We start from the raw sequence: 15,889 nt of genomic DNA on the forward strand, positions 1-15,889 counted from the left end.
CAGGATCCATCCAAGTAGAGTTAGTCACCACATAGGTGGCTGAGGGTGAAACAAATGACCAAGGGCCTTGGAGATAGGTAAGACTGCAAAGACCTGAGGTGGAACATAAGCAACGTTTGAGACATTACCTTCCTTGTGCTGCTCAGTGTTGCTCCATCCCTCCCATATCCAGTCCCATACTATTAATAGGGGTCCCCCACTATTGTGGGAACAAAATGCCTGCACTCCTTCTAAGAGGAAAGGTACAAGTCCAATGATTCACAAAAATTCCCTTTAATGCAGCAGCCAGCCACAATCTCTGTAGACTTAGGGCCAGTGAAGTAGTGAAACAAACCACTGTTCTCTGCAACTGCAACTGGTCCCAAGGCTGTAATCCATAATCGTATCATCTCCTTCCACTACTCATTTTAGAGTTCCCTCACCCTTGCCTAATACTTTGGTTGGCCTGATTGCTTTCGGGTGGGGTGATCCAGGCTTTTATTTCTGAAGGGTCTAAGCCTTTAGTTATCTTGCCCTTGTCAGGTTGTAGCTGTTGCAATCGCTGATTTTCTGTTATTACTGCGTATGGAAGTGCCAGTGAATCACCTGGGATCCAGACATATGCCTTCTGACTCCATAGTGTGAAACAGCAACCCTATCAGAGGGATTACCTTGCTGGAATGGTAGCACTTCCACCTGCAGGTTCACAGCCTGAGGAGCCCAAAGAGCACAGATGATAATTGCAGCATGCAGTTCAATGGAACCCACGCTAAGTTCTCTGGGAAACATGCCCTCCCCACAACCAGGTAGAAACTAAGGTTGTGGAGACAATTTAAATGAAAATGGATTCTCATAGAACTAAAATAAAGCCATCTATAAATAGGTCTCTTGCTTTTTCTCTCTTCCCCATTCTGCCAACTGAGATGTTGTTTGAACTTGTTCACAGTTCACAAATCGTGTACTTTTTATAAACAGAACTTTTTAAAAAGAGCAATAAAACATCTGTGCCTTAAAGTCATCTTTTATCAGCATTCCTTACCCCATCACCCAAAATTGTGGTGATCCTTCTTTTGTCTTCTGAGATGTTCTAATAAAAGCTCATCTCTTAGTATCCCACAGGCAGTAGCTTCATTCCTCAATTTAGTTCCCCTGGCTTTAATCCCATGAGTCCATCCACATTCGTGAGGTGCTTTGGCTAAGGCTCTAGCCTGGGCCAATTATTTATAGAGCTTGTACTCTGTGTCCAGCATCATTCTAGGCACTGGGGATTCAGTGGCAGCCAAAGCCAACTTGGTCTCTGTAATCTTCATAGAACTCAGAGTGGAGAGAGAAACAATAAACAGGTAAACAAGATAATGTTATCTAGTGATGTTTTTAAGAAAACACAACATGTTTAGTTCTATGAGAATATATTATGCTTGTACTGAGATCTGAATGTCAATAGGGCCAGCCATGTGAGGACTCAAAGAAAGAGTGTTTCAGGCAGAGGGTCCTGCAAATATAAAATCCCAAAGGTATGAATGAGAATAATGAGGTGAAGGCTTGAAAGTAATGACTTGACACTAATGAGGTCAGGGAAGCGATAAGGCCAGATCACATAGGGCATCTTAGGCCACGGTAAGGAGCTTGAATTCTATTCTGTCCTTAGACAGTAGCAGCCAATAGAGGGTTTTGAGCAGGGGCATGATAGGATCTGATTTGCTTTTAAAAAAGATTCTCTGGCAGCTGTGATGAGACTGCACTGGACAAGAGTAAAATCAGGGAGACCAGGTAGGTGGTAATTGTGGTCGTCCAGGTGATAGATGAGACAGGGAGCTAAGGATACTGACATAGTCTATTACCAACCACATATCTCTAGGTCTCTGTCATTTCCCACCTGCTACTGCAGCTGACTTTCTGCTAGACAAGGAGATTCCCAAGGCAAGGTCACACCCAGAATGAATTAGTAGACAGTAACAAACACATGTTGAATGAATCTGTAGCAAAAACTAACTTCTCTGAAGGGCTTTAGCAACGGCAAAGCCTTTCCTCAACTCACTATTTGATCCTCTCAACAAGTCTTCAAGGTACCTGTGATTAGGACATAAACTTCTCATATCCTCTCTGATTTAATCCTTGCCATGACCGTGTGAGATAGGTGTAGTATTAGTACATTTACAACTGAGAGATGAGCAAACTGAGGCTTAGGAAAATTAACGAACTTGCCAAAGTCACATAGTCAACCAATGAATAGTGACATCAAAGTTTGTACTCAGGTCTCCCTGAGAACATGAGATACATTTTGTTGACTTTCATAAAGTAAAACTTTGCCTCCAAGCCTAACTTGTTTAATCAGCCCAGATATCCTTATCAGAAGCCTGAGGATCTATAATATACTATTGGGTACAGATATTACCTTTCTCACTCCTTCTCTTACTTTTTGGCTGAATCTAGTTGAGTCACCTTAATTCCTATTGGCCCTATTTAATCTATAACGAATAATTTGATGGGGCAGGAGGGCAGAAACAAACAAACAAATAAAAACTGTTGCTGATATCTCAATCGTCTGCTTTACTCAGCAATCAAGACGCTGTGTTTCTAATTGACAGAAAATATCTTATGCTCCAGCTACTCAGAAATTGAGGGCTTGTTCAAGGATTTTCATGACTTAGCAGGACAGAATCTGTCCTTTATCAGGAACAAAATGGTAAGGCATCAGCAAAACCTTACTACTGAGATTAGAGAAACACTCATCCATTTGGTTCTCTGAGATAGTTCTCAGTGACAAGTCCCAGTGTGCCATAGATAGAAAACTGGGACTCAAAAACCTATCACAAATATACATAAAAATCCTTCTAGAGAAGTGATAAAATTCATTTAATTTTCCATTAAACTGTGTTCTTAGAGGACAAAAACTGTGTCCTGTTTATCTTGTAGCATCTGGTCTAGAGCTGGGCTCAGAATAAGTGCTCCATAAATATTTGTTGAATAAATTCCTAAAATCTGTAGATGAATATAACTAACAAATCTATTAAAAAGACATTCACAATGCTCTAGAACTTCACTGTCCAATATAGTTACCATTATTCACATCTGGCAATTGGGCATTTGAAATGTGTCTAGTCCAAATGGAGATGTGGTGTAAGTGAAAAATTCACACCAGATTTTGAAGACTTGGTATAAAAAAAATGATAATAGTTTGGATATATTAGGTTAAATAAAATCCATTACTAAAATTAACTTCCCCTGTCTTCAGTGTGGCTACTAGAGTATTTAAAATTATACATGTGACTCACATTATATTTTGATTGGACAGCACTGCTCTAGAAGGCAAAATAAAGGTCAGAAAAAAAATGTTTTTAAAGGAAACGGCAAGCCTGTAATAGGTGATACTTTCTACACTTTTCATTTTAAACTTACCAAAAAAAGCTTAAGTTTCTTCCAAGTTCTGCTTCTCCCATGGCAAACAGAGGCCATGAGAATTCTGCCTAGGTCAGAGCAGACTGGCAGCTCCTGAACTGAAATGTGCCTTGCAATTATGGTTGACTGGCAGAGTAAAATTCTCTAAAGAAGTGAATTAGTGCGTGTGCCTGTAGTCCCAGCTACTTGGGAGGCTGAGGCAGGAGGATCGCCTGAGCCCAGGAGTTTGAGGTTGCTGTGAGCTAGGCTGACGCCATGGCACTCTACCCCGGGCAAGAGTGAGACTGTCTTAAAAAAAAAAAAAAAAAAAAGAAGTGAATTAGTTGCCACCATTTTTAAATAGGCAGATTTCATATGCAGATCAAAATTGGTAGGTGCTCTTTTTTCAAATTAGCACATTTATTTTTTAAGGTTTACAATGTGCTTTTTTTCCCAAATAAAATTTGTATATATTTATCACGTACAGCATGATGTTTTTAAATGCATACTTTGTGGACCGGCTAAGTGAGCTAATTAACATGTGTATTACCTCACACACTTGCCACCTTTTGTGATGAGAATGTAGGTGTTCTTAAAAATAATGGGCAGTTCCGGCAATACTGATCTTACATGGAAGCCATCAGCTGCCGCTAAAAGACAGAAACCACTACTAGTCACAGAACTTCAGTTTTCAAAGCCCTTTCTGTCTTCTGTCTCGCCTGATCAACCCTATGAAGTGGCCCGGGGTGGGATTCCACAGATGGGGACTACACTGGACAGTGGGACCCAGGAGGCCGACTGCCTCGCTGGGAGTCACAGACAGTCGGTGGAAAAGCATGTACCAGACCCAGACCTCTCTGCCTCTCCAAGGCCTTCTGGAAAGTGGACAGAGGAGGCAGATGACAGAAGAAAAGAAGCGGGAATGAAAAAGAGACCTAAAGGGAAGTGGTTTCGCTTTTATTTATGGCCTTAAAATTTTTTTTTAAACAAAGGGAAGTAGCAGACTAGAACGGGCAGGGAAAGTGCAGAGGAAGGTAGAGATTGAGCAGTGGTGACAAGGCAGTGGAAATAACAATGTGGACAAGGTAAGGGACAGCCTCCCGGGAGAATGGCAGAGGCGGCATGTCAGGGGCCGCTGGGGAATCTCATTCACCAATGGCAAAACTGAGTCCAAGTGCTTTGCCCAAGGATGTCCAGCACTTTGCAAGATGGCATCTAGAACCCGAACCTAAGTCTCTGGATCCCAGCGCAGGGATTTTTCTTCGGTCTGCCACACAGACAAGGGGCCAGTGGGCAGGGCCCGCGGCACTAAGTATGGAGAGATGTGAGAGGCGTGAGCAGACGTTGGGCCGAGGCTCCAGCACCGCGGCAACCACGTGCATGGAAAGTTCTGCGGAAGGCTGGAAGCGCCATTAACATTCAAAGACCCAGGGAGCCGCGCCCAAGCTTTCCTAGCAAGTGACCCTGAAGCGGTAATTTAAACGTGGCCAAAGCCTTCCCACAGCTTCCGGTTCGAAGGCGGCGTAGGACATGCCTCACCAGCATTCGGGGACTTTCGGAACCTCCCGAGGGATGGTCAGGAGCTTTTGGAAACTGAGGAACATCAAACGGCCGATATTTCAGAACGGCCACAGTTTCCTGAGAAACCTTGCGGAACACAGGTGGTTACCGGAAAATGGTCTAGGAACAGTCGAAATCAGCCGAGTGCCATTCGGGACATTCCGGAGCTTCTCGAGGCACTTTCGGACTCTCTCGGCTCCGCGATCTCATCCTGAATCTTAGGTCTCTGGTAGATCCGTTCGTCGTTTAAATGGTAAGGGCGACTTGTACCGATAGTTCCTCGGCAGCTTCCGGAAGTGTTCGGGATGGGCCCCCTGGCGGCGGCTTCGGAGAGTGGGCCTGCGCGCGCAGACGCAGTTGCTTGCCGGCGGTCAGACGGACCGGATGTAGTTGCGGCTGATGTCAGTTCCGGCGGGTGACGGTGCGGACGGGTCAGGAGCGTAGAGGCGGCGGCAAAATGGCGGCGCCTGAGGAGCGGGATCTAACCCAGGAGCAGACAGAGAAGCTGCTGCAGTTTCAGGTAGCAGCGATACTCCGTGCAGCAAGTGCCGCTGCAAGATAGGGAGTGGGCCCCTATAGAAGCGCAGAACCCTCCTCAGATTGGGCCTGGATCCTTCTCAGACCAGCGGCCCACCCCCTCCCCCCAGACGCCAACTGCCCTGATTCCCCCGGCCCCTCAGCCTCTATTGGTAACTAGCCTTCCAGCCATCGCTGCGGCCTGACCCACCTACTGTGTGCCCCTCTGAGGGTATCCTCGGCGGGTCAGCTTCCCTGGTTTCCTTTAGCGGCGTCAGTTCTCAGCCATCCTTCCCAGCTCGGTTGCTAGTCGGACTCTCTCCGCGCGATGACTTTATCTGCCGGAGATGCTTAATCCCCACTGCGGAGTTAGCGTCAATTCGAGTCTGTGGAAAGCCTCCTATGCCGTTTCCACAAACATTTACTGAGAGCTACTTGGGTACCAGGTCTCGTGCTGGGGGCTCTGGTATGGGGGAGGGAGCACCTACTCGCAGTCCTGGTCCCAGCCCTAGAGCTGTGGGAGGACACGATGTGAGGAAACAATGCACGATTGTAGGTATCATCAGTGGCTTCCGACGGGGTGTATTACTTTGGGTTTATCCCCGGACTCCAGTGCTTGATTATACTTGAGGAGGGTGGTAACTTGCGGGAATGTTATGTTTATGCAGGATGTTTTGTTAAGAACATTTGGCACTAATCACTGGGCTGGAGAATCTGGTTGGAGGAGACCACTAGGGTGGGTAATTTGGGCATTTTGTTAACAGCTTCCTTATCTCCAAAATGCATGTCTTGAAAATATCTACTCCCTGAGGATGTCCTGGAGATCTGATGAGCTTATGGATGTCAGAAGGGCTTTGTAAACTATGTAAAATGTGCTAAATATTCATTTATTTAGCAATATATCTGAAGAACCTTAGCGCTCGAGCACTGGTAGGTAGAATCGCAACTACCATTTAAGATGTTGTGAGTACTTTGCTAAACACTTAGCATACATAATCTCATTTAATACTCAACAACAACCCTAAGAGGTTCATGCTGTTACAATCCCTATTTTACAGATGAAGAATATCGGGCTTAAGAAATAAGCCTGTGGTTGGGCGCGGTGGCTCACGCCTGCAATCCTAGCACTCTGGGAGGCCGAGGCGGGCGGATTGTTTGAGCTCAGGAGTTCGAAACCAGCCTGAGCAAGAGTGAGACCCCGTCTCTACCAAAAATAGAAAGAAATTAATCGGACAACTAAAAATATATAGAAAAAATTAGCCGGGCATGGTGGCGCATGCCTGTAGTCCCAGCTACTCGGGAGGCTGAGGCTGGAGGATCGCTTGAGCCCACGAGTTTGAGGTTGCTGTGAGCTAGGATGACGCCACGGCACTCTAGCCCGGGCAACACAGTGAGACTCTGTCTCAAAAAAAAAAAAAAAAAAAGAAATAAACCTGTGAGATTTAAAGCCAGATCCATCTTTCCATAACCTTTCCCAGGTTTTTGACTTATGTGCTGTACAACTTAGATAAGTGTACAGCTGAGGGTAGAATACAATGCTGTGATAATAAATCCGATTTTTTTTTTTTTGGCGATTTCTCTCTTTTCTGTAATTTCCTTGATAAGATTTCACTATAATTTCAAAGTGCTTTTTTTCCCCCCTTCTTAAATTGAGCAATGGGTTGAAAGTATATAAATGGAAAAATGCAATCATGGACATTTGATTGGAGTTTTTAGTAGAGAAAATTGATGACATAGCAAATTAGAATTAAAGAATGAATGAACAGCAGGCAGCCAGCTTTCACTTCCTGGCAGATGACCAATTTCAGAGTTTTGTTTAACTTGAGCAGATTATTTTACTCCTTAAAACTCTTCAGAGATAAGACACTATGTTGTTTAAGTATAATAAAGTGATGTAAGTTATAAATCATGATGTCTTTAGTCCTGTACTGGAAGAACATGAGTATGAATATGTGGTAGCATATCTGAGGTAATGTGCATAGGAATCTCCATTTTTGTCTTCAGTGGATGTCTATATTAGAAGAGAGGTGAGTAGCAGGTTCAAGTTGTGTTAAGGTTGCTTTATGAAATTGGATTTATTGAGGGAAATGCATTTTACATTTTTGTGTTCTAGAAGGAATTGCTGGATCAGATTCATCATCTAGATTGCCATTAAACGTTGTTTAAAGCTTACTGGGTGTCAAGCATTTATGCCAGGCAGTTGATATAGATGAACTCCTTCAAACTTCTTTATATAACACTGTAAATGGTTAACCCTTGTTCATTTTATTAATGAAGAAACAGGTTCTGAGAGGTCATATAACTTGCACTTGTAGTAAGTGGTAGAGATTTAGAAATCCACATCCATAACCATTTTGTCTAATCTGGTGGAGAAGTCAGGTACATACATGAATAATGAATATCCTGCAAGATATTAATGCTCTTAGTGTAATATTGATTTAAAAAAAATGCAGTGGGAGCTTAGGGAAGGGTAGGAGTGTTGATGTAGTGGATAAGGATGGCTTAGCAGTTAACAGTTAAGTATCTACTATGTCTTAGGCATGGTGTTAGATAATTTATAACTATTATGCTTAATCCTTACAGTAGCCATGTGAAGTACCATAGGTGGTTTGCCTGCTCCCAGGTAAGGAAGCAGATCTATTGATGTATTTGCTCAATTCTAGTGGAATTCTAGTGGTCTGGATCTGGACTTAAAGACTGGACTCTTACCACTATCTTGCTACTTTGAAGGAGGAATAGAATTTCAACAGGTGTTGGACAGGAGGATGGTCAAAGCCAAGGAGATAGCTTATACAAAGTATGGAGATGGAAGTGTGGAGTGTGTCTGTAGTGATGGATTTAGAAAATAAGAGTGGACAGGTAAATTAGAGCCAGATTTTTGAGGCCTTTCAAAGCTGTGCACAGTGGTTTAAACTTTATTCTGCAGGTGTGGGAAGTCATCAAAGGATTTTTCCTAAGGAGTGAGGAGTGACAACACTAGGTTTCAGGTTTGCTTCACTAACAGTATAGAGCATGTGCTTGGAATCTCCACAGGTGTCAGGACAGAACAAGGTGACATTCCTAGGAGCTGGTTTAATGTGTTTCCTAATTAGCTGTATTGAAATCAGTGAAAGTAAATATTTTGGAAATCTTAGGTTTCCTCTGTTTCAGTTTTTTTGTGACATGTGATTTGATTGCAGTTCCCCAAGGCATATTTATCATGTTTCTCAGCCCATTTAATGTCTTCTAAAACTTTTCTGTGGTTCTTTATTTCTCCTATTTGTTTTGGAACCAGTCGAGTATCAATAACTGTTGTAGACTTAAGTCGTTTCAAATGGGAAAGAATAGAGACATAGGTTTTAAGAAGACTTAATGCAGATGGAAGGTGACTTTTTTTGGAGTCCATTTCTCCAAGTTTTCAAATATATTAAACTCCCCTAGTGCCTTGGTTTACTGCCTCTAGGTTGATGCTTGAACACCTGGAGAAGGATGACATGGACAGAGAGAAAGGTGACTAAAGGAGCTATGCATGGCAAGTGGAAGAAGAAATGATCCCTTTACTGCTTGTACAGGAGTAAGAAATTTCTTAACTTTTAAATGGATATTAGTGTATGATCCTCATTCTCTTAAATTATGGAAAGCTTGAACTCTGGGCTATAGAATATAATTCATCTTGAAAGTCTTCCTTTGGCTTCATCCTATTATTACCTAAAGGGAAAAAATACAAGGTGCCCCCATATATTTTTAAAAAGTTATAATCTGTGTTTTTTTGCCAGGGAGTTTGGCATTGTAAAGAAAACATGAGCTTTGAAACTTCTTGCAAACATGAATTAGCCTTTCAGCTTAGCTTCTGGTGAGTTCTGCAATCCTGAGCAAGTTGTGACTTCTTTGAATCTCTTTCATCATCTATCAGATGGAGATACTATTATCTAATTCACAGCATTTTTTTCTTTTTTATGTTAAAAAAATTTACCTAATTGCTCATGATTGTTGCAAATTAACAACATAAAATTGTATAAAAAAAGTAATTGAATCTTATTCCTTCATCCTAATTCCAGGTTTGTTATATGTCTTTGTATACTTTCATGCTAGGATAACAGGTGTGAGCCACCATGCCTGGCCTTTCTTCTGTATATACAGATATACAAACTAATGTTGAAGCTCTCTTATCCTAACCTTCACTTGACTGATTAGTTGGAATAGATATCTTCTATTTCCTAAGGTCTTTTCTCTCTAATATGCTCAAGTGTTTCTGCTCTCACCGGTTGAGTTGTGTTTTGTTTTGTTTTTGTTTTTGAGACAGGATCTCACTCTGTCACCCTAGGCTGGAGTACAGAGTTGTACCTTTGACAAGAGTCATTTATGGCCAGGTTCAGTGGCTCAGCCTGTAATCCTAGCACTTTGGGAGGCTGAGGCTGGCGGATCACTTGAGACCAGGTGTTCCAAACAGCCTGGGCAACATAGATGTCTTCTCTAAAAAAACATTTAAAAATTATTTGGGAATCTTGGTGCATGCCTGCAGTCCCAGCTACTCGGGAAGCTGAGGCAGGAAGATTGCGTGAGCCCCAGGAGTTTGAGGTTGGAGTGAGCTATGATGATACCACTGCACTCTAGCAAGCCATAGAGTGCGACCCTGTCTCAGAAAAAAAAAACCAATTATGTTTGCTTCCAAACCAGCATGTGACCTCCTCAGATATTGGTTGGAAAAAAAAAAAAAACAGTGTGTGCTGGTCATGTTTGTCACATAAATTTAATTAAATATAATGTAAGCCAATAAAATACCAGTGCAATGAGTTTTCATTTATATGAAAACTAAATGCTTTAGAAAGGCTATATGGGGCAAATTGCTGAAACAAAACAGAAAAAATGCCATTCAGTTACATGTGGTAACTGTAACTGTAGATAACTGTAAGATAACTGTAAATGGCTGGGAAAAATCACTGAGATGTAGGATTGTGCACTTTCTGCTTGGCAAGTGTTTAAGGCTAGTGCGCTCCACTTAAAAAAATCGAATCAGTGTGGTTTATGCTAGAAAGATCCAAGGAATGCCATTGAACCCACTCTCTAAAAAATGGGTAGGCTTTTATCAAAAGATTGCTGCATAAATGTGTATAGTTTATGTTAAAATGAATAATATATAGAACATTTTTATTCCTCACTTTAAGTGACTTTTCAATTAATTAGTTATGGGTCTTATTCTCCTTGGGTATGAGAACTTCTGTCTTTGTCTTATAGAAACATGACCGTATTATACTTAGTCAGCATAGCATAGTAAGTGGTCTTGAAGACTGACTGGCGTAAGACTGCCTGCATTTGAATGCTAGCTTCTCCAGTTACTAACTTGGTGACCTTGGACAATTTACTTAAACTCTCTGTGCCTTAGTTTCTTCATCTGTAGATTAATCATCCATAGACTAAAATTAACTACCTCATGGACTTGTTTCAATGATTAATGGTTAATATATTTAAAGCATTGGCAAATATTAAGTGCTGAAATGTTGAACATTATTATTACTTGGTAACTTTATAAAACATTGATGGACAATCAGATTGTTTTCATTTTTTGGTATCATACAAATAATGCTGCAGTGCATATCCTTGTACATGTAGATTTATTCCATTCTCAGTAAGCTCTTATTTATTTAACACCTACTATGTGCTAGTCACAGTTCTAGGCACTGGATATAGCAGTTTAAGCATAATTTTTTCCCCAGTGGAGCTCACATTCTAGTGGGAAAAGACAGAAGAGTTAAAATAATGAAAAGTATAATATGGGCTTGGTGTGGTGGCTCACACCTGTAATCCTAGCACTTTGGGAGACTGACACGGGAGGATTGCTTGAGGCCAGGAGTTCAAAACCAGACTGAGCAAAACCCCATCTCTACAAACCATAGAAAAATTAGCAGGATGTGGTGGTACGCACCTGTAGTCCTAGCTACTTGGGAGGCTGAGGCAGGAGGATTGCTTGAACTCAGGAGTTTGAGGTTGCGGTGAGCTATAATGAGGCCACTGCACTCTAGCTGGGGTGACAGAGTGAGACTTTGTCTGAAAAAAAAAATTTTTTTTTTTTCCAAGAAGAAAAAAAATAGTGAATATGTACACATATAGAAATAACATTCATCAGAAATCAAGCAGGTGGGGGTGGGGAGGAGGGGATGGATAAATTCACACCTAATGGGTACAATGCACACTATCTGGGGGATGGGTATACTTATAACTTTGATTCAAATGGTACAAAAGCAATTTATATAACCAAAACATTTGTACCCCCATAATACTCTGAAGTAATAAAAAAAAAACCTAGTGAAAAGAGTAATATTCTATCAGATATTAAAAAGTAGTGTAAAACTGCAGTTACGTAAATTGTTTTTTCCTAGAAAAAAATGAGGTTACTATACAAAAAATAAACTGCTACATGGATTAAAGATCTGATTTTAAAAAGAAAACTACAAAACATTTCAAAGAAAACAAAAGAGAATATTTGGATAGCCTCATTAAGTAGAAGTCCTTAGACAAAACAGAAAATCCAAGAGTCTGAAGGCGGGGGAGGGGGGAGTACCAATTTTATATGACATAAAAATTTTAAACAAATGTAAGAAAAAAAATAACAAAGTCAAAGGTAATGATATCACAGGAGAAAATTTTTGCTACACGTGAGTAATATCCATTTTTATATGAGGAACTACAAAATGTCAAAGAACCCAACAGAAAATGAATGGGGGATAAATTAGCAATTTACACAATAACTAACCAAAAGGTCAATATCATCTGTAATAGGAAGTTTGTGGAATAATGGAATTCAGTCTTTTTTTTTTTTTTTTTGAGACAGAGTCTCACTGTGTTGCCTGGGCTAGAGTGAGTGCCGAGGCGTCATCCTAGCTCACAGCAACCTCAAACTCCTGGGCTCAAGCAATCCTCCTGCCTCAGCCTCCCGAGTAGCTGGGACTACAGGCACGCGCCACCATGCCCGGCTAATTTTTTCTATATATTTTTAGCTGTCCAATTAATTTCTTTCTATTTTTAGTAGAGACGGGGTCTCGCTCTTGCTCAGGCTGGTCTCGAACTCCTGAGCTTAAACGATCCACCCGCCTCGGCCTCCCAGAGTGCTAGGATTACAGGCGTGAGCCACCGCGCCCGGCCGAAATTTTATAGTTTTGAGTTTTACATTTAGGTCTGTGATCCATTTTGAGTTAATTTTTGTGAAGGATCTAAGTCTGTGTCAGGATGCTTTTCTTATTTATTTATTTTTGCATGTGGATGTCCTTTTGTTCCAGCACCATTTGTTGAAAAGACTATCTTTTGTCCATTTTATTGCTTTTGCTCCTCTGTCAAAGATCAGTTGACTATGTGGGTTTATTTCTGGACTTTCTGTTTTGTTTCATTGATCTATTTGTCTGTTCTTTCGCCAATATCATATTGTCATGATTACTATAGCTTTATAGGAAGTCCTGAAGTCAGATCGTGTCAGTCGTCTGACTTTGTTCTGCTCCTTTAATATTTTATTAAAAAAATTTTTTCTCATCTATGTTGTGGTATTCTCCTTCAATATTGAGTTGGCTATTCTGTGTCTGTTGCCTCCATGTAAATTTTAGAATCAGTTTGCCAATATCCACAGAATAACTTGCTGGGATTTTGATTGGAATTGCATTGAATCTGTAGATCAGGTTGGGAAGAACTGACATCTTTTGTCTTCCTGTCCATGAACATGGAATATCTCTCCATTTGTTTAGTTCTTCTTTGCTGTCTTTCATCAGTTTTGTTGTTTTCCTTATATAAATCTTGTACACATTTTATTAGATTTATACCTAATATTTCATTTGTGGATGTGTTGTTGGAAGTAGTAATGCATTTTTAATTTGAAATTACACTTTTCCATGGCTGGTGTATAGGAAAGTGATTGACTTTTGTATATTAACCTTTTTTCCTGCAATCTTGCTATATAGTTGCTTATTAGTTGCAGGAGTTTTTTGGTCAGCTCTTTCATATTTTCTACATAGACAATCATGTCATCTACAAACAGTTTTATTTCTTCTCCATCTGTATACCTTTGTTCCTTTTCTTTCTTATTGCATTTGTTAGGACTTCCAGTATAATGTTGAAAAGCAGTGGTGAGAGGGGGGACACATCCTTGTATTGTTCCTGATCTTAGTGGGAAAGCTTCAAGTTTCTCACCATTAAGTATGATGTTAGCTGTAGGTTTTTTGTACAAGTTCCCCTCTATTCCTAGTTTGATAAGAGTTTTTGTAACGAATAGGTATTGGATTTTGTCAAATGCTTTTTCTACATGTTTTGGTATGATCATGTGATTTTTTTTTTTCTTTAGCTTGTCAATTTGATGGATTACATTAATTGGTTTTCAAATGTTGAGCCAGCCTTGCATACCTGGAATAAATCCCATTGGTTCTTTTTACGCATTGTTGGATTTAATTTGTTAACATTTTGTTGAGGATTTTTGCATCTATGTTTATAAGATATTAAGTTATTAAGTATGGAATATCTGATTTCCTTAAGTATTAAGTTTATATCGCTGACATTTCACTTAGACTTTTTTTTTGTTATTGTGAAGGTACATCCTCATTCTTTCAAATGTGCATTTTGGCTTGTGATTATCTTTCACATTTTTTTTAGAACAATTTTTGTGAAATCATGGATAAGTCAAAAATTCATGTATTTTTTTTATGCAAGTTCCGTTGTAGAACCAGTGTAGCTCAGACAGCTGGAAATACCAACAAAGTGTTTGGGAAGGATGTGGCTAATGAACACACAGTACATCTATGGTTTGAGAAATTCCATTCTGGTGATTTTAATCTTGAAAATGAGCCATGTGTGTGACTTGAGACCAAGGTGAGTAATGATGAGCTGAAACCTGTAGTGGAAGCGAATCCGTCTAAACCTATGTGTGAATTAGCAGCAAGGTTTGACGTTACTATTCCAACAATATTGGACCATTTGTAACAAATGGACAAGGTAAAGAAACTGAAGAGATTCAGTTCCACATGAATTAAATGAGGGTCAGAAGAGAAATTGTCTGGAAGCTTGCCTTTCTTTGCTATCAGGACATAAAGGCGAACCATTTCTACACTGTATTGTTACATGTAATGAAAAATGGATTCTTTTTGACAATTGCAAGCATTTGGCACAATGGTTAGATAAAGACGAAGTGCCGGAACACAGTCCAAAACCGAATATTCATCACAAAAAACTCATGGTGTCTTGTGGTCCAGTGCTGGTATTATCCACTATAGCTTCATGAAACCTGGTCATTTGATTGCAGTGGATGTCTACTGCAACCAATTGGACAAAATGATGAGGATGCTTGTGAGTAAGCAGCTGAAATTGGTCAGTAGAGACAGGCCAATATTCTTGCAAGACCACATGTTGCAAGAAACAATGCTGCTCAAACTACAGTAGCTAGACTTGGAAACTCTCTGTCATCCACTGTATTCACCAGACCTTGCACCAACTGACTACCCCTTCTTCCAAGTTTTGGACCAATTCTTGCAAGGAAAAATATTCAATTCTCAATAAGCTATGGAAAACACCTTTCGCAATTTCATCGCCACTTGCTCTCCAGGCTTCTTTACTGCTGGTATAAGCAAGCTACCATTAAGATGGCAAAACTGTGCCAATAGTTTAGGTGTATGCTTTAATTAATTGTACTGCTTCTTGTTTGAGATATAATAAACTAAAATTTGATTCAAAATCAGACATTTCATATTTAATGACCTAGTGTATTGGTCTGTAGTTTTCTCTTACAACGTCTTTGTCCGGCTTTACAATTAGCGTAATACTGGCCTCATAGAATGATAAAGTTGTTCCCCTGCTTCTGTTTTCTGGAAGGGATTGTAGAGAATTGATATAATTTCTTCCTTAGATGTGTGAACAAAAGTTTTCTGAAAAGGAATTTGGAGGAAAGAGACATTATTCCAGTGAACAGGTTGCAAACCTGGGGAGACACAGCCTTAGGTGTGAAATGGAGGTGTGTTCCAGAGAACAAAGGGAAAATTCATATTAAAGCAAAAGTTCCTGCCCAGGGTTCCCAATCAGGTCCATTTACAGAAATGCAGGATTGAAACCTGTTTAGTTTTTCTTTTTTTTTTTTTTTGGCCTGTACAGGGATTGCACCCACTGTTTAGTTTTGATTGGTTGAGGCAGGTGAGCTCTGAAAGTCACAAAGATAAAAGGTATGGGGAACTCAGAGTTCCCCATAGTAAGCAAATGGCTGCTTGGCTCTGTTTTAAATTTCAGCCCAGTTAGCCGCTTGGGATCCATCTTGAAGGATTAGCTCTTTGAGGTTCACATTTGCTCATAAATATTTGGTAAAATTCACCAGAGAACCCATCTGGGCCTGGTGCTTTCTGTTTTAGAAGGTTATTAATTATTAATTCAGTTTCTTGAATACATATATGTCTCTTCAGAGTATCTGTTTGAGTTTTTTTTTTTTTTGAGACAGAATCTCACTCTTTTCCCCGGGCTA

At 40.3% G+C, this 15,889-nt stretch overlaps 1 protein-coding gene across 2 annotated transcripts in view; it reads left to right on the forward strand.

Annotated features, from left to right (window-relative positions):
- The first annotated feature begins 5,274 nt into the window (after positions 1-5,274).
- FAF2 (Fas associated factor family member 2) overlaps positions 5,275-15,889 on the forward strand; it is a 55,754-nt gene continuing 45,139 nt past the window's right edge. Inside the window, exon 1 of one of the 2 annotated variants that reach the window (XM_012659487.1) lies at positions 5,275-5,437. In XM_012659487.1, the coding sequence (XP_012514941.1) occupies positions 5,375-5,437 (63 nt within the window). In that variant the 5' untranslated portion in view covers positions 5,275-5,374. Of the gene's footprint in view, positions 5,438-9,206; positions 9,266-15,889 lie in introns of those variants that run through there. The other variant, XM_012659488.1, reaches the window with a different exon arrangement.

Source organism: Propithecus coquereli, unplaced genomic scaffold, assembly GCF_000956105.1.
Source record: "Propithecus coquereli isolate 6110/MARCELLA unplaced genomic scaffold, Pcoq_1.0 Scaffold619, whole genome shotgun sequence".
Lineage (NCBI taxonomy): Eukaryota > Metazoa > Chordata > Mammalia > Primates > Indriidae > Propithecus > Propithecus coquereli.